The 18,437-nt window shown below is 40.0% G+C and overlaps 1 protein-coding gene across 2 annotated transcripts; it reads left to right on the top strand.

Moving 5' to 3' along the window:
- Positions 1 to 939: 939 nt before the first annotated feature.
- Positions 940 to 4,348, top strand: LOC111928925 (uncharacterized). Of its 2 annotated transcripts, none has more exons than XM_023926421.2 (2): positions 940 to 2,742; positions 2,858 to 4,348. In XM_023926421.2, the coding sequence occupies exon 1, from the start codon at positions 1,712 to 1,714 to the stop codon at positions 2,282 to 2,284; it is 573 nt and encodes a 190-aa protein (XP_023782189.2). In that variant the 5' UTR covers positions 940 to 1,711; the 3' UTR covers positions 2,285 to 2,742; positions 2,858 to 4,348. The 2 variants fall into 2 exon arrangements, with proteins under 2 accessions (XP_023782189.2, XP_086746510.1); XM_086890384.1 differs by having other exon boundaries at positions 1,204 to 2,676.
- The last annotated feature ends 14,089 nt before the right edge of the window (positions 4,349 to 18,437 follow it).

Genomic DNA, 18,437 nt, shown 5'->3' with positions numbered 1-18,437 from the left:
CAGAACAAGCATCCTCTTCTAAGAACTTAGAAATTATTACTTTGAAGTACTAAATCACACAAGAATTCCTTATAATAGGAAAGAATCAAGTTTTTTACCTATGAGTTCTTTTGATAGTTTTGTGTGATACATATGTGTACAGCTCCATACAATCCATAACTTTAAAAATCAATATTAACTGCTCTCCATTGAAAATTTTCTTATAATTACAAATATTTTGTTGTTGATATATTTTATATATTAGTAAAGGTCTGTCTGCACAAACCAGACTTTGAAGTAAGTCTTGATATTAAAGGCTAAAGCCCTTGAAACCTTCCTGCAGAAGAGAGAGTAAAGCACAATATCCTTGTGTGTAGGAGAAAAAATGTAAACCTGTGTGTGTTAGCCAATAGTAGCTTGCTCTGCCCGCGGACCCTGTAGAACCCTATAAAAGGTGTGCTAAAGATAGAAATAAATGGCATTCACGTTTACTTCTGTGAAGGGTGGTGAATAGCTGGCGGTCTCTCAATATTTTGTACTTATAGGCAATAATTACAAACTGTTATAAGTCTTTAAAATTTAAATAACTTTATTTTCCAATAAAACCCTTGTAGCCTAATTTGAATTATTCCCAAGGAAGTGCCAATGTATGTCGACCTGAAAACTCATCTTCTGAGCTTGCTAACATAGTTTTCTAAGACTTTCCCAGGACAGTAACTGTAAACATAGATATGTGTACATTATTTCTGTTACACATCTTGTGACGGGCATCTCTCATGGCCAGTGTAGTGAGAAAGTGTTATCCTGACCATCCAATCCCTGGCCGTGATCAGAAGCCTATAAATCCTGGGAGGAAAAATAAACTCTCTCTTCTTTTCACCACACCTCGGCCTATGTCTGTGGGATCTATTCAGCACCAGCGGCAACATCTGGTGAACCCCGACGTGTCTTGCACATGACAGTTACAGGGTACTGTCTAGCCTGTGGCTATGGCTGCTTTTGGGTTCTCTCTTTCGGAGGGCCTGGTTATGGAACTATGGCATGCAGTGTTTGATCAGAAAGGGATTGATGTTTTGTATGCTGACTTTCAGTGATTGTGTGAGTATGGGAGAGTTGAGGGGTTTTCCCCTGTGGCTGTGTCTACTTTTCCGAAGTTGGCTTGGGACACTTTAGGCGACTCCCACATCGAGGCTCTGGTGGTCGATTATGAGCCCTGGCTGGCCCAGCTGCTGGGGATCTGGAAAAGGTGTGGCAGCGTTCTGAGGAGCCGGGCGTCCTCCTCTGCCAGATCGAGAGCTGCTTCCTCTGCCCTGGGTGAGAGGTCTGGCTCTGTCTCTGGCTCCGGCTCCTGCTGTGGGAGCGGGGTGGGGCTCTCCCTCTCCCCCGGTGACACGGAGCCGGGGGGCGGCTGTGTCTCGGGTCCTGAGGTCGGCTCCCCCGGGATCGCCGGGGCCCCCGGTGGGTTGAACAGGGGCCCCGCGGGACCGGTGGGCGTGACCCCGCCTCGGCCAGCGCCCCAGAGGCGTAAGCCTGAGGTGGGGTTGGATCCTTGCCAGAGAGCCGTCGGGGGTGCCGCAGAACCAGGGGACATAACGCTGCCTCGGCCAACTCCCCGGCAGAGTAAGCCTGGGGCGGGGTTGCCTCCTTCGTGTGCCCTCCCGGCACAGACCGATGAGGGGCTGCCTAAACGGGGGGTGGCGCTGGCCCTGGGGAATACCTCAGGGACGGTCCCATGGCTGTGCCCTGCCCCGCGGTGGGGGATGGGACAGGCCCGGGCCCCGCACTGGCGGCCACCCACGCTGTTCCACTGGAGGAGCGGCTGGCACCGCTTTTTGGACCTTTTGCCCCTGAAGAACCGCTGTTAGGGCCGATTCCGAGCGCTGATCCTCCCGTGTCAGATTCGTCGAGCATGGGGATGGGTGCTGCCAGTGGTGTGGATGCCAGGCCGGGTTCTGCCGGCCCCATGCCGCGGGTTTCACCTCCTACGAGCCCAGGTTGTCCCTCGGCAGCAGAGCAGCATGGTGCCGTGGCTTCGCAGGCTGTGCCTCTACCGGCACCTCGGTCCCTGCCAGCGCTGGAGGTGGGCCATGCCAATCTGGCTCCAACCCACCCCGCCTTGGGTTCCCGGGCATCGCCCGTGCCTGCGGCTGGAGGTGGCCCTCCCCCATCGCCTCCTGTGGTCGCGGCAGACCAAGGTCCTGCACTGTTTACCATTGGCTCCGGTGGTGCTGCCGCGGGGGCAAAGCCAGTGGCCTCCACGGGCAAAGGGTCCCAGGCTGCTGGAGCCTCTTCGGATGGCCTGTAGACTCTGTCCTATTGTCAAATGACTGTGCAGCTGAGCATATCAGGCATTCCATGTGCTTCCGAATGCTTTGGTTCGGTGGGTAAGGGCATGAGTGCTCTTCTTGTGGCGTGGTTGAATACCCTGCTCAGGGCATCATTGCTCACCTAGGGGACGTTGATTTGAAATTCCTGGGGTGCATTTCTGCCATGAGTTCCACACTCACCCATCCTGTTCCTATCCCTGTGGGACCCGGGTTTGCTCACCTTGTGCCTTTTGAGTTTTATGTTCGCAGAGCTGAGAACCAGCTGCGAGGAGATGGTGGCTTCGGGTTTCCTGGACCTCCCTGGGTCACTGGACTGCTGTTCTGACAGCCAGGGATCATCCTGAACGGGTCTGCACCCTTGCCATCCTTGGTGAGATGCTGTCAGAGATTAGCCTCTGTGGGTTTTTGACACTGTCACGGACACCACGATTGTCAGGTTTGCTGATGGGCCCCCAGAGTGACTCTTGGCCCAATGCTGGCACATTCAACACAAAGAAGAAATTGAGACTGACTCTTTGTTCAACATTTTCTGTTGTCTTCCCTCATAATAGATTAGTCACCTTCTGCAACTTGATGCAGGAACAGTTGGATCACGGTGATCTGGAGCTTCGACCAATCCCTGGGACATTCCTGTTTTCTGTATCAAGAAGAAGTCTGGGAAATGGAGGTTATTGCAAGACCTCCAGAAAGTTAATGCTATGATGGAAAGCATGGGGATGTTGCAGGCTAGCATGCCTTCAACTGCCATGCTTCCTGCTGATTGGCTAGTCCTCATTGTGGCTCTGAAGGATTGTTTATTTACGATTCCTTTGCATCCCGATGACAGACCGAAATTTGCCTTTCTGGTGCCAGCTATCATTAATGCTGAGCCCACACAGAGATATCAATGGAGATTTTTGCCATGAGGCTTCTGAAAATTTGCCAGCATTTGCCAGTGATATGGGGCTCTAGTCATCTCTGGAGTTTGTGAGCAGTTTCCTGATGCTCATCTCTACAACCTCCCTGAAATTATTTGAGGGTCAAAATAATTTTGGGGCGAACAGTCCTGCATCTGGAGGTACAATTATTTTTTTGCTTTCAGTGCAGACACTGCATGAATGATGTCCAGATATGAATAGATTTTACATGGTTGTGTCCTTATATGGGACTGACCACGACACAACTGTCTCCCTTGTTTGGTCTGTTAAAGGGGGACTCTGATTTCAAGTCACCTCTGACACTGACCCCACAGGCACAGTAGATGCTGGAGGAGGTTCTGTGAGCAGTTTCTGCTCATCAAGTTTATTACATTAATCCTTCCATTGATGTAGCTGTTTTGTTTTCATTGCCACTCAAGATTTGTATTCCACAGGTATCATTGTCCAATGAAGACACTTGAAATGTCATTGCTACCTGGAAGGATGGATCTGAGTGGCAGGTTTTAGAGAGTCATGAGGCTGGATCAGCCCAATTGATAGAATTACGGGCTGCTGTAATAGCATTTCATAAGTTTTCCCAGGCACCTTTCAATTTGGCCATGGATTCTGTCTCCGTGACCAAACTGAGAGCCATCCACAAGCAGGTGTTGATGTTGCACATTTGTTTCATTTGGTTTTTTTGGGTTTTTGTTGGTTTTAGTTTTTGTGGTTTTTGGGGTTTTTTTTTGTAATAACAAAAGATTGAGATATCACCCTGAAATTACAACCTTCTGATTGTATGGAGTATTGTATTTTCCTGTTATTTATCCTTTTGATTGTTTATAATGTTGCTAGGTTCTTTGTTCATTTTTCTTTTTTCTTTTTTTTTTGTTAAACCAAAAAGGGTGAGATGTCGCCCTGAAAACTCAGCTTCTGAGCTTGCTGACATGGTTTTCTAAAGACTTTCCCAGGACAGTAACTGTAAACATAGATATGTGTACATTCTTTCTGTTACATGTCTTGTGACGGGCATCTCTCATGGCCAGTGCAGCGAGAAAGTGTTATCCTGACCATCCAATCCCTGGCCGTGGTCAGAAGCCTATAAATCCTGTGAGGAAAAATAAACTCTCTCTTCTTTTCACCACACCTCGACCTGTGTCCATGTGATCTATTCATCTTCAGCGGCAACAAATGTAGGATTGAATTATAGCAATAACAACTGATTTTAGACTGCTACTCTGGGTAATTGTGGTTAGACGTTCTTGAGTTGATGGCTGGATGATATGCTGTTTCATCTTTTTTTTCTTACAGTCAGCTTTATTGAATATGCATTTAAGGAAGAGCTAGTGAAAATAAAAAGGGCACTTTATGTATAACAACTTTGTGTTTATGCTAAAGCCACAAGAAAAATGATTTTGTGTCTTAGTCAAATAAAAATTTAGATTATCTGAACACATTTTGGATTACACTGTGGTCAGTAAACCCTGCTTTGAAATTAGTGAAACTGGCACAATTACCATTGCATAAAAATTAACTTTCCCACAATTAAGTCCACACGTTCAAAATAATTTTTGTTCATTTTTTGTAAATTTTTTTGTTTTGTTTTGTTTAGCATTCTATAAGAAAATGGTTGCTGGAACAATGTGTTTAACTTGGAAGAAAAAAGTTTGTTCCTAAACAAATGTTCCCAGCTCCTCAGCATGTATCTCTAATTCATTAGTTTATTCCTCTAGAAATATTTCTGTTATGTGACACTTCCATATGGGTTTTTCTTTTACCCAAAAAGGAATATAGAGCCTCACCAACAGAATTCTTTAGATTGCACTTTATGTCTTGTTTCTAAGGACAGTTAGTCTGAAATTATATAATTTTACCTCCTTTTATAAGTCTGGAATTTCTTTCAATGTTTACACACAAATAGAGGGTCAATGGAGCATCAGTTCCCATATTAGTTTCAGGGCTCTGATCAATCTCATTTATATTGCTATGTCAGATGTTTTCTATATGAATCTTTGGTGATAACATTATTACAATGGAAAGGAGAGAATTTTCATTCTTATCCAAAGAGGTGAACCAAGAAAGATATCTGAAAAACAGACTTTGTGAGCTTCCTGTACCATGAGAATCAGATATCTCAGTTTGTGGAGTGTGGATGTGTTACGTGCTCCTGATAGACATTGCATTCACCCAATAATTTCTGCAGACTCTGTGGGCATCACTTGGGAATAGTTTCCTTCCAGGAGTGCATTAGCTCAGGTTAAAGAGCAGCCCATTGCCAGTTCTGAGCAGTTGCATGCTTTATGGCAGTATTTCTGCAGCTCTGGAGACTGCAAAGTAGGCCATATTACCTTTTTAACCCTGCCCGCTCCTGCTGCCATGGAAACTCCAGGTGTCTTTGACAGACATGAGGTGATGTTCTCACTTAGCATTTTCTGCTATTCCTTTCAACAATATTAACATATTAATATTTTTAATATTAATGTCTAGGTTTGGAAGGTTTGGTCTAGATTTGGAAGACAGGTGTCTGCCAGGGAAAGCAGGAGCCTCCCTTGGAATGAAACATGTAGAACCCCTCCCTCCAAATTATTATAATTTTGAAATCAAGGGGCTCTCAGGCAGAGATCTGGGGATAGAAATAAAAGTTCTTTACTAATATTTGTAACAAGGCAAAGAAACATCAATAACTACAACATTAACAACAAAACAGAACCATGACAGCTTTCTCGGCTGAAACAGGAAGGGATGGAGAAGAGGCTTTGCTTCAGAAACCCCCTCAGGCAGTCAGTCCTGGTGCTCCTGCAGGGGTCTGAGGAACTTTTAGCTGGAACAGCAGGGATGAGCAGAGATCCCAGGCTGGTGGATGAGGTGTATCAGAAGCTCTGTATGGATTTTATCTGATAATAAATATTAGAGGGACAAAGAGAAAAAAGAGAGAAAAAAGAAAGAGAAAGAAATTAAGAAGAGGTAGGGGGGCAGAAAGATATTGACAGAGACAGATTGAAGCAAATATCATGGTGACTCCATGGATCCCAGTGGTGTTCCATTGATCCTCTCCAGCTCGTCTTCTTGGTGGTGATGGTCCCCCCAAAACACATAGAATCCAATGGATTAATATCTTCATACCGTTTTTGCTATAATGGGCAGAACTCCCTCATAACAATGTTTAAGGCATGAACCATTTCCATCTCTGACAGCAGGGACACTTTCCACTAGACTACTTACTCATAGCCCAAATCCAGCCTGGCCTTGAATACCTCTGTAATCTATGGTTATTTTGAGGTAAGGGGTCAATATTTGTTTTCCACTGAGCACTAGAGAAAGCTGAAAGGAATTTGAAATGCTCTGCACATGTTTTCAGAAGATTGGAAATAAAAAAATTTGTCCTAATTCTATTATAGGAATAATTGCTCATTTTTCCTGCTGGCTAAGTGTGGTTTAGTAGTAGTAGTAGTAGTAGTATTGTGGCATATTTAGAAAGACTATATTTATGTATTTTCTTTAGAGAAAAAAAATGTTGCTGATTTAATAATTTTCTTCCCTGTTGCAACCAGTTCTCAGTTGTTTTTGGATTATAATATGGCCTATAATTCAGTTTACTATTGACTTTTCTGTGCTTCCTGCTCAAATCTGACTTTCACACTGCACATCTTTCATATTATCTCTAGAATGAAAACACACTAAATTCAAGCTCCATCATTCAAATGACATTTTGTGAACTTCAGTACAAGAACTACATATCATGAAGTCTTCATGTCATATTATCCACCTATTTCAATCTTTCATCTGCAAATCCCTAAGGTTCAAGTCAATTTTGATAATCTTACAGGCAAAGTCCCCAGTCAGTAAATGGTGTCAAACCAGCTTAGTCCAGTAGAAGTCTTGTTCAGCCACAGCATGACTCCCACCTTCCCTGCTCTGTTTTTCTCACTTTATGGAACTGGAGGAACATGAACCCACCCAGAGTCCCAGGCTGCAGAAGACATTGAGTAAGTAAACACCCCTCCCCACCCCACTTTCCCTCAAAGCTTTTTGTTGGCAGAGAATCACTGGGGCCTTCCTGAACAAGTTTTCATTGCAATACAATACAAAAGGAATGCGAATTGGCTGCTTCCTTTGATACCACTGTGACATTTAAAAAAAATTCTTATTTCAAAACAGTTTTTCTCCCTCACTCTCCCCAATCCTTCAATTCCTACTACTCCTTACAAGTCTGTAGAAATTCATAATCTTGCACTATGAATTAAAAGGTTTTGGTTGATTGGTAACCATAGCCTCTTGGTGATTTATTTAAAGCAAAATGTTGAGATAAAATTGAATATTCTCATTTTAAATACAGTTGGGACCATTTCTTTGCAGGTTTATGTTGTATGCTCATAGCATGTGCACTTTTTCTCATTTGTGCAGATGTTGATGCTTCCTTATCCACCTGTAACAGCTGTGCATCATTCTACACCACTTGCATGGGTAAGCTCCTATTGGTGCTTATACAGGAACATATTTCTGAAACTCTTTAGAAGCCCCTGAAAATATATCCTGTCAAGTAGATGAATGTGTAAGAGCAAGTAGAATGTGGGTCTTTCAAATGTTAATTTTTTATTTAAAATTTCTGATAGACAAGAAAAAGATGGTCAAAATTCTGTATCACTACCTATATTAAGTGATAAATCTTGTTAGTAAAAAACTTATCAAATAATATATTTTCAGCTTGTAGGCCTTTTGAGGGAAACTAACAACTATATGCTATGTGTTGCAATGTATTTTGCTTTCTCATCTACATAAATTACAATAGAAGCCAGTGATTGCAGCAGGACTGTATGAACACAGCTACAACAAGAAGATTAAATGGAAGCAAGCAGCTAAACACAACACTAGGATTCCTGTCAAATTATTAAATAACTAATTCATTAAACTAGAGAGCCAAATTAGAAAACTGGCCATTTGTGCTTGTAGACACACTGTAGTTAGAGTAATTGGGACCAGCTGTTGTACTGTTTTGCTCCTGGAAGTGATCCAACAGTATTTGAAAGCAACGTCAAAACATGGAGGCAGGCTGCAGAGTGAGGATAGTGCTTCTGCTTCCACACTTCAAGCCCTTTTATCCTCAAGCAGTTTATCTGACAGCCACGATGACTCAAGCTCTGTCCAGCTCATCTAACAATCATAAACTAGCGGGAATGATTGCACCCAGAATTAGCTGGTGAAAAGCACATCATTGAAATGTCTTCCAGTAATTCATTATAGAGAGAGCTTTACCATCCCAAAACATACACACACTTTTATATGTTATTGCATCAGGAATAACATCAGGAATAGCATCAGGAGAAAACCCTCTACCTAGATTAAAAAGGAAAAAATAAAAAAGTAAGTTTTTTAATGACATTTTTTCCAAATTTCTAGTTTCATTTTTTTTCCATAGGCAAGACAAAACTATTGCAAAATCTCATTTTTAAACTAGGAAATCTCATATTTTTTATTACAATATTATTATTTATTATTACAATATTATTTTTATTACAATATTATTACACAGCACAGTGTAAGAGCTTACATAAATGAAAGCTATAAAGGTTACTGCAAGAGTGTCTGAAAAAGACTACACACTAAGTAGTCTTTCATTCCATGACACATATTTGGGTCAAAACAAAAAAAGATTTAAGGAAAATATTGCAAATCCAGTATTATGAATACATTTGTGAATTAAATTGTCATTGCCAAACAAGTAAATCTAAGTAGTAATGGCAAAAGTGTTATGTTGTCTACATGCTCCATGTAAATTTACACTATATATTTTCCATCCTTTATAAAAATATTCTTGTTTAAATTCCAATTTTATAGAATCAGAGATCTGTGTTATTTTAACTGAGCTACATGTAAGGAACTTCAAGTATCTCTATACTACAATTTGTTGTTAATATGTTGCAGAGAGTAGACCCTAAACTCTGACTCTGCTTTCTCACCTGCCTTGAGCGACAAGTTATGATACTTAAGTTGTTGACATTTTTCTACTTTTTAGAGAAGCGGAACAGAATGAAAGTTTCCAGAAGAGAGGCATATATTGGAGAGGAATGGGGGAGTAAATAAATACAAATACACTGAGCCTTAAGAAATTTCAAATGAAAAAAAAAACAAACCAAAAGACAAAAAACCAAAAAAAAGGTATTTGGGGTATTTAAATTATTACCCTCCTTGATGGAAAAGGTTTGGGGTTTTTATGGCTTAATATGAAACTTTTTAAGTTGCATCCCTGTCTGTTCTGTTGACTGCTTTTCCTCTCTGACATTAGTTTGCAGCAGATAATCAGAGAAGATGGACATACCAGCTCTGGGCCATTACACATGATGATATGTTCTAAAAAGACTAATGTTTTATCCCTCAAACCAGAATCTGGGCACACTGACATGGAGCTGTACACCACCAAGCTGTTTATTGCTATTTAAAATCTGTAATTTCTAATTCAGGCTTTACACAGCTTTGAGAAATCAGACTCATATCTTCTTGGCATAGCACTGTGTCCCCTGGATGTGCCAGGCCAGGTTTAGTCCTAGCTTGGGGATAGCTACTGACAAAGTGGTGTACAACTGTATACATTCATGTATTTATGGAAACCTTATTGCTGCAGAAAGCAATAATCTGCTGTATAAATATTTTTCTAGGGAGTTTTAGGGAGTTTATCTAGGGAGACATAAAATAATCTTGACTACAAATTAAATCTCTGTTACTCCTTTTCTCTTCAAAAGTAAATTTCTGAGGACAGCTGAAACAGTTTTTTTTCCTTCATTAGGAATTCTAAATACTCCATAACTTAAGGCATTCTCCTCTGAGTAGATCAAAACTCACACAACAAAAAAAAAAGGGCACCATTATTGTCTGTCTGACTGCTGGCCACAGACTGTTGCCAGTGTTATGCTCAGTCATATGTGGGGGTCACTTGAATGTGAAGCCTTAAAGCATAAACACACTTCAAAAAAAATATGAATGTAAATAATTATAATTATATTTTCAACCACATAACTAAACCCCCAGTCACTGCCAAAGCTGTTTTTTCTCACCAAAAGTAATCTCAGGATTATAGTCTGAAATATATGCCAAGGATCAACACTAAATACATTACTACAGGTGTGTAACTCGCTGATTCAGAGCAAATGTCTCACTAACAATGCAGTCAAAATTCCCACTTCCTTGATTCTTTCATCTTAGAATATAAGCAGGAAAATAACACAACTGAATATCCAACACTCAAACATTTTCTCTGTTGAAAATATAAATAAAACTCAGGAGCAAACTTTAAAAGATAACATAAAAATGTCTCAGGCCATATAAATCACCAGACAATATAAGTAGATATATTCATCCCTTCATAACAAGCTGAATTACGTATGACAAGTCAGAGAACTTCTGTGCCAATATCACCTGCCCAATTTCAAAGTATCACAATGCTCCAGGAGCAAGTCAAGAAACAAACTTCAAGTCAGCCATCACCAAAGAAACCCTGACATTTTCTCTCCAGAAAGAATAAAATTACCAATCCTTTATTTAGCTCCAAATACACTGTTTTCTGTAATGACTTGGCCACCTCATGCCTTTCCAAAAATCATCTCTGAATTCGTCACCCTCTATTAACCATTTTTCAGAGAAGAATTATCCCTCACTTGCAGCCTGTTATGAAATACATCCGAGGCACATGGCTGTGATTCTCATATAAACTCTTGGAAACTTGAGCAATAACAAAAAAGTGTTTAAACCCTTGTTTGAAGTAATGTACTACAGTAATTTTATGCCCCAATTTCCTGTTGTGTTCAAATCATTAGACAATTTTTTAGTGAGATCTTTTTCATGTGGGGAAAAACACTTTTGAGGAACCTGCAGTCCTGGCCCTAATGGCTAAGCTTCTCTTAGTGCTGTATGGCAAAATTACCACTGCAACAGTAACTGCTATCTGGTTCTTGAAACTCTTCAACGTGCTGCATTTTCAAAAGCCGGTTTTTAAAAGTAAAACTATAGAGGGTTTTTTGGGGGGGCTGAGGAATCGGCCAACAAAGGGCTGGCTGCACTCCCATGGAGGGCTAGCCCTTGAACCAGATACTTCTAGATAGGGTGAGAAAATCTCCCACCCAGAGGCCTTTGCAAATTGTATGTTGATTAGTTGTTACTTACTGGTTCTCTCTCTGTCACCCCACCAAGTTGCCTGTATCCCATTCTTTACCAGTTTTTCCTCCCCCCCTCTCTTTTCCCATATAAACCCGTTTTTGGCCTAATGAGCTGAGCTGCTGTCCTTGGCTCCCTTCACAGAAGGCCCCGCTTTCAATAAAGGCTTTCACTCTGTGGATTGCCACACAGCGCTCCAGTCCGTCTCTCTCTGTTGCCTAAAACAGCTGCTGCTGAGCTGAGCTGGAAATCACTCATCTGGCTAGAGACGTGCCTGTGCCCATGGGCTGTCTTTTTCGAGATACTTCTTTAGGAAGGTCGCGGCACCCCTACCACCCACACCTCTGTGGCAGGTTTTGGAGGGTGGTTTTGCTAGCTTTGGTTTTTTTTCACTTTCAGTAAACACTGTACCACTACTACAGAGTTTAGATAAATTATGGGCAGATGAATTATGTACACTGAGCATGAAGATGGCTTTGTCCTGTTGGATTCATTTGTGTTATGGAAAGCAGAAGAATGTAAGGAGGTCCTGTATTCATTTTTTCTGTACCACTGAGAGTGGAAGGCATGTGACTTATCTTGAAAAAGATCAAACATACATACCTGGGTTACAAAACCGGAGGTTCTCTAACATATAAACTGATGTCTCAAGTGAGAGCTTCTGCTTAAAATTTTTATTTACTCTCTAAAGTAGAGAAAATCCTGACACAGTGTCTATCTTTACATCCAGATTTTGATTAATAAGGATCTTAAACAGTTGTTGATTTTAGACCTAAACAGTAGCTATTTTTTAGAAACTGAAGACAACCAATTCTGATAAACAGAAGACATTTGTTTCACTCTGGAAATGAGACAACTAGTTTGGGCATATGTTGCAGAATAGTGAAGCCAGTGGTAGTCTCCTGCCTCAGTCAGAAAAAAAAATAGCATAGTTAAAACAACTGTTTCACCTGTTTCTGGAAGAAGATTTCTGAAATATGTCTCTACAAGAATCTCTACGTGTTTTTCAAGATTTAGAAGCTGCCAATTCAAGAAGATTCCCATATGCAAATCTTAAAACACTGTAAGTTTGTAATTCCCTCCATTCTCCCCCCACACTTTTTTTAAAATCATGAATCAATTCTATTACCTGGGCCCATATTTCTTAGCCTAAGGTCTATTCAAGTATATGGTGAAATGTCCAGCAAAGAAACCAGCTATTTTCCTTGGGTTTGTGAAGGATTTTTCTTTCCAGGAGTATAGATTGTAACTCCTATTATTTTGAGAAGGGCATTGGCATACAGCCCCTCAGCTACACTAGGTGCTGGCACCAGATACATAATCTCATAATCTCTCCCCAGTGTCTTCCCTTGCATCCCATTCACTATCCTTTCAAGGCAGCACCCAAAAGTTGTCTAGGGAGGCCTTTCCTTCAGACTATCGGGATGGGCCTTGCCCTCAGACTGTGGGGCCAACCCACTGATGGGCCAACTTCTGGCACAGCCTCAGGAAGAAGCAGATCAAGGTGCTCATCCATCTGCCAAGAAAGCTCCCTCACATACCTTTGCTCCTCTATTCTTTGTCTGCATGATGAGAGCCTTTTGTCACAGAATTATTTTGTGAAGAAGGGAAGAGTTTGTGATAGAAATACAATTACCAGGATATGAGTAGGTTTTTCAGATAGATTCATTAATGGACTGAAAAACCATAAAGTTATGCCACATGGAAGTCAAACAATGTATCAGTTAAGCTAGCCAAGCAACAGATTCTGCTCAAGCTGAATCTAAGCATACCAAAATAAAGTTGATTTCTATGACACTGCATAGCCTCTGAGCCATGAAGGTAATCTCATTGCAAAGTATTTGTAATAATTTCTGGACACTACTAAATTTTGTAGAAAGCAAATCAGTTACAGTTGTAGAAAAAAATTTGAAATGTCAACAATGGAATCTTTCTGTTGATTGCAAAAGACATTTTCCATCTGGTCCCAAGCATAAAGATATCCTGAAGTGACCTTCATATGCCAGAGCTCAGCTGAAAAAAATGATAATGTAATCCTGCTAAAGTCTCCAAACAGGGGAAAGCCTTTTCATTTAGGATCTAGCTCCTTCTTCCACACAAGACAAAGCAGAACTTCGATTGACTCAGCAGGACAGGTCTCAAAAACATCCAGTAAAATTGCTTATGGTATGCAGCCAGACACACAGAGAAACTCTAGGGAGAAATTATACTTGGGGCAAACATTTGGCACAGATAAAGAAATCTAGAAGAGCATATCACCCCATTGATAATCTGGAATTTACAGTCAGAATTCAGCTAAGATGATACAGTGCACTGAAACTGTATGAGCTACATTTAATGAAAAGGATTATTTCCCATTTGCAGGGAGGAGTAAGAGTTACAAAGTAGTTTCAATCTTAATGACACACATTTTTCCCCTTTTTATAGCTTAAATTATGTGAAATCACAATACATTCCCTCCTAAAACTTGCACGTAGTAAAACCCACTTAAAGTAAGTCTTATAAAAATACTCATAAGCACACCTATAGGTGTCCAAATGGATCTTGTAATGCACACCAAAAATGGATATAAAAATCTTCCTGTCAGCAGCTGCACAAGTGGACTGGGACAGGGATTAAATTAACCTTAATGATATAACAGATAATATTTTTAGATATTAAAATGAGAAAATTGTCATAAATAGTAAAGCCATAAATCTCACTGTAATAAAGATTTAGTGAGCTACAGCAAATTCTTTGTTTTTTTACATTTTAGGTCATGTTTTGAATAAGATTTTACATTTTTCAGCTCTAGCTGAAAATCTTACTGATTTCTCTGTCCATGTCAAATTTTTCCAATTTTTTCATTCTCCAAGTGTTCCACAGATCTGCATAGAGGACACAGCAGATGGTTTAGAACTCATTGCTTCTAAATAGGAAGAGACAGTAGATGTCTTCCCATCATCAGCAATGAATGGATATCCCTTGGATGTTTTCCTAGGAGTTGCCCCAAGTGCTGTGTTTGTGTACAGACAGTGTCTTAAACCAGTGTTCCCATTACTATAAAGACAGACACAGCAAAAAGAATTTGGCATCTCTTCCACAAGAACTCATCATACCCTTCAAATACATCTCTTTTTTCATGTAGCTCATCTTGAAGATTCCCATGGTACTCCAGAACAATTCCAAGGAAAAATACAGCTTCTGTGCACAAGAAAAGATATCCTTTTTTATTATACTTTTTCAAAGTATAATAAAACACAGATGTGTTTCTGATATACATTTGAGTGAGGTATTTTCTTCAAAAGTATTTTCTGCTGAATTTAAAGTACTAGGTTCTAAATTTCTAAATTCAGTTCTTTTCCAAAGTTGTATTAGAAACTGTGTTTTCAGAAGCTGCAGCACCTGTAGTTTCATAGACAAACTCCACACTGCTGTAGGCTGCATAACACCAAAACTACATTAATTGTTTACATATACTTAAGAAACAAGAGCTAATCAAACCTTCTGACCAGTCAGATGAGAAAGGAAGGTGAAATATGTAAAATGAAGTTACTATCAAAATATTTATCTCAGCTGTTACAATATTACTTTAATGGATTACTAATTGCCCAGTAATAAACCATCCCTTCAGGCTTAGCCTTTGGAAGGATGTGGAATATGTGCAGTGTCCTGGGCGAAAATGAGACACAGCAGGCATTGGCTTAATCAACCAGGCACATACCTCTTAGACTCCCATCATGTTTAGGAAGGACCAGCAGGAGAAAATCAGCAGCATTTTTTGGGGTACTGCTCCTTGGAATCCATCATATTTCTATGTACATGGGCTGACACATGGAAAGGTGGAATAAACTCCACTTCTCCTGCATTTTGTTTTGAGAACAATCCAAGTATTTGACATTGCCAATACTAGTGTCAAAGTTCCAGCACTAAAGATCCTGGTAATTCTTCCATAGCTGTGTGAAGTAAGTGTTTTTCCTCCCTTTAGAGTCAGTCACAGTTAAGTTCTAAATTCATAACTGGAACATAATTCACACAGTAATTTACATGCACCCAGAGATTATGTGGCCTCACTCTGGAATGCTGCACACAAAGGAAGCTTCTATAGTTATTTAAAGCAAGCAAGCCTTTCCCCAGCTATTAAAGAAATTTAATCTTCTTATCCTTATATGGAAGAAGTCTTTGTTTATACATATATATCAAAATCCCCTTGCAACATCCTATCTCTGCACTATTAAGTTTTCTGCTCTTTTCTGCTTTGGCAAAGAAATTGTGAAAGAATGTGAAAAACTTTTATTAGGTGTTTATTATAAGTTATCAGATAATTAAAACCAGCAAAGTTAATGGAAAAAAAATGTTATTCATGGATTTTGGCTAGATTTTCCTTTTCCCATGGAAAATCCTGTAAGAGAAGGACAAAGGGGAAGCAATCTGTGAGGTTTCCCAGATGGTTCCAGTGAGGCTGACAGACAGAGATATTTTCCACTCCCTTCCCTCACTGAACAATCAGGGAATATGACTCCTGTATCTTGAAAGCTGTCACAGAGAATCTGGTGTATTCATCAGGAGAATTAGTTGAAGTTTACAGGGCTTTCTCTACTGGCTGTTCAGGAAGACCAAAGCTCAAGGAAAGACTGGCTACCAGTGCCACAGGCAGCAAACAGAGGAGCCTGCTGGTTGCTGTTAAATTCCCTCTTTGGCAAGTGGGCAAGAAGAGTGTTAACAGGGTGTCAATTTGCACAGATGAATAACTCTGTCCCAAGAATCTTCCTTGTAATACTTTTTATCTTGATTTCTCAGTGAATCTGAGAGATAGATTGCAAGTTATGAAATCTGGATCTCCCTTGGATGTTTTCCTAGGAGTTGCCCCAAGTGCTGTGTTTGTGTACAGACAGTGTCTTAAACCAGTGTTCCCATTACTATAAAGACAGACACAGCAAAAAGAATTTGGCATCTCTTCCACAAGAACTCATCATACCCTTCAAATACATCTCTTTTTTCATGTAGCTCATCTTGAAGATTCCATGGTACACTTCTCATCCCTTGGCCATCACTAAGGCCAAGTTTCAGCTTGGCAGTATGATATTGTTTTCAGAATAACAACTTCTAATAAGGACAACAATTAACAACCTCTTTTGTGTATTCAACATGCCATGTAGTTCAAACACAATTTCAGACACTTCAAACAGCACTTCATGCTCCAAAGCTAGGTAAATCCTAGACCATTATTAGAAACAGTATTCATGATGAGTCTTGAGTCACAAAATACTAACCTCTTCAGCTTTGAAAAACTAGAAAAGATTACACAGGTTTAATTGAAAACAACAATAAAAATTAAAATAGTCATCTGAGTCTTGACTTAATTTTTATTTCTTTCAATAAGAGTTACAAAGTGATTGTAATCTTAATGATACACATTTTTCCCCTCTTCATAGCTTAAATTATAGCTTAAATTTATAGCTTAAACTTGAATTAAAATAGGGATTTAATTTTAAAGAAATACTTCGCTTACAAATCATTTAGCTGTCATACATACCTAATTTAATATAAACAAAATATATGAAAGAAATTAAGTTCTGTAGCAGGTTTGGGGGTTAGACTTCATCTCAATATATAATATTGAACAAATAATAACAATGAAATGGAAAAACTATCTTTCATTATACATCCTTCACTTACAAAGTAATAAAGGTACTTATTTTTGCACATCTTAGAAAACTTTCTTTAGGAAAGAAAATTGACAACTTGAAAGTTTGGTTTGTTACCAAAAACATGTCTGTTAAGATTTAGAGCTGTAATTACAAATGCAAACTCAATTAAGAATGTACAATTAAATTAAAACTGTGCATCCCAATGCCCAAACTTTTTGATGGATGTTGCTTAGGTATGACTAACACTTCATCTCAGCTGGGAGACAAAATCCTTTATAGAAGTAATCCAGACTATTTCTAACCCAGGTGATCTTTCCAGAGAAAAAGTCCCTCCCAAAATTGTAACCTCTCTAGAGGAACATGGCTGCTGCTGCAGACAAGCAGCGGGCCTGTTGCTGGTGTTAACCCAGGAGACACATTCATGTGCTCCTCAAAAAGCTATAGATACTATTTAAAACACTTGGGAACTGTAGCAGTCAGGTAGTGTCAGAGCAGTTGCAGCAATCCCATATCTGGGAAATAAAATTATCACACTCTCTATTACAAATATAATGGGTCAAATCCACAGTGCATAAAAATACATTGTAATACATTTAATGAGGGTGTTTCCCAGTGTTTTAGCACCACATATGTTTATGTTTTTAGATGTCAGTCCACTTTTATGCCTTACATTATTTATTCTTTCCTTTCCTTTTATTTCCCCCAGTTAGAAACAAAGGCAAGCAATGTCATGCAATCAATTAGCTCCTTGAGGACTATGAGGGAATGTCCCACAGATGGTTTGCAGACCAGTCACTGTAGGTTATGTTCCGCCCCCTTCACAGCTCAGAGTTGCAGCATTCCTCAGCAGACACAAAGTTCCCAGGGAGCTTTCAGGGGTGTTGTTTCAATGTCGCATGTTCACTGTGCCACAAACACAAACAGGAACATGGCGTATTTGCTCTGGCACTTACTGCTCCATCTCCTCTTGGAATACAAGAGATGTAAAATGCAATGGATGCAGAGAGGGAACCACCCTGCATGCAGAGGGTCTGTGTTATAAACAGACATAAACAGCATATGAGTCCCCCGTACTTGTTCCCTATACCCTTGTCACGTGCTTCCTTTTCATTTCGCTTATGGGGGAATCAATTGGCACAGAAGCTGACTTGGCACATTTCCTGTAAGGATACACTGCCAAGAGTAGCATTTTTCATCTCCCATCTGGCTTGTGCCCTTACACCATCAGCTACATGAAAGAATACAGGGAGAAGTTAGTGTTTGCCTCTATTTCAACTCAGTGTGACTTTGCAGTGGTTTGTAGCGGTAATAAGGTGTCTGTAACAAATCAAACATAACTATATGAAAAGTGAGAGAAATCTTTTTTCATCAAGTCAACGTAAAGAACTCCAGTGAGATAAAGCACTTTCTAGCCATTTTGGAAGACAAGAAGCCCTTAAGTTTGAGGGTAGAGTGCCTTG

Source organism: Cyanistes caeruleus, chromosome 5 (assembly GCF_971803275.1).
Source record: "Cyanistes caeruleus chromosome 5, bCyaCae1.hap1.1, whole genome shotgun sequence".
In the NCBI taxonomy this organism is placed as follows: Eukaryota; Metazoa; Chordata; class Aves; order Passeriformes; family Paridae; genus Cyanistes; species Cyanistes caeruleus.
Note: the sequence above shows the minus strand (reverse complement) of the source record. Positions and strands in the feature narration are given on the sequence as shown.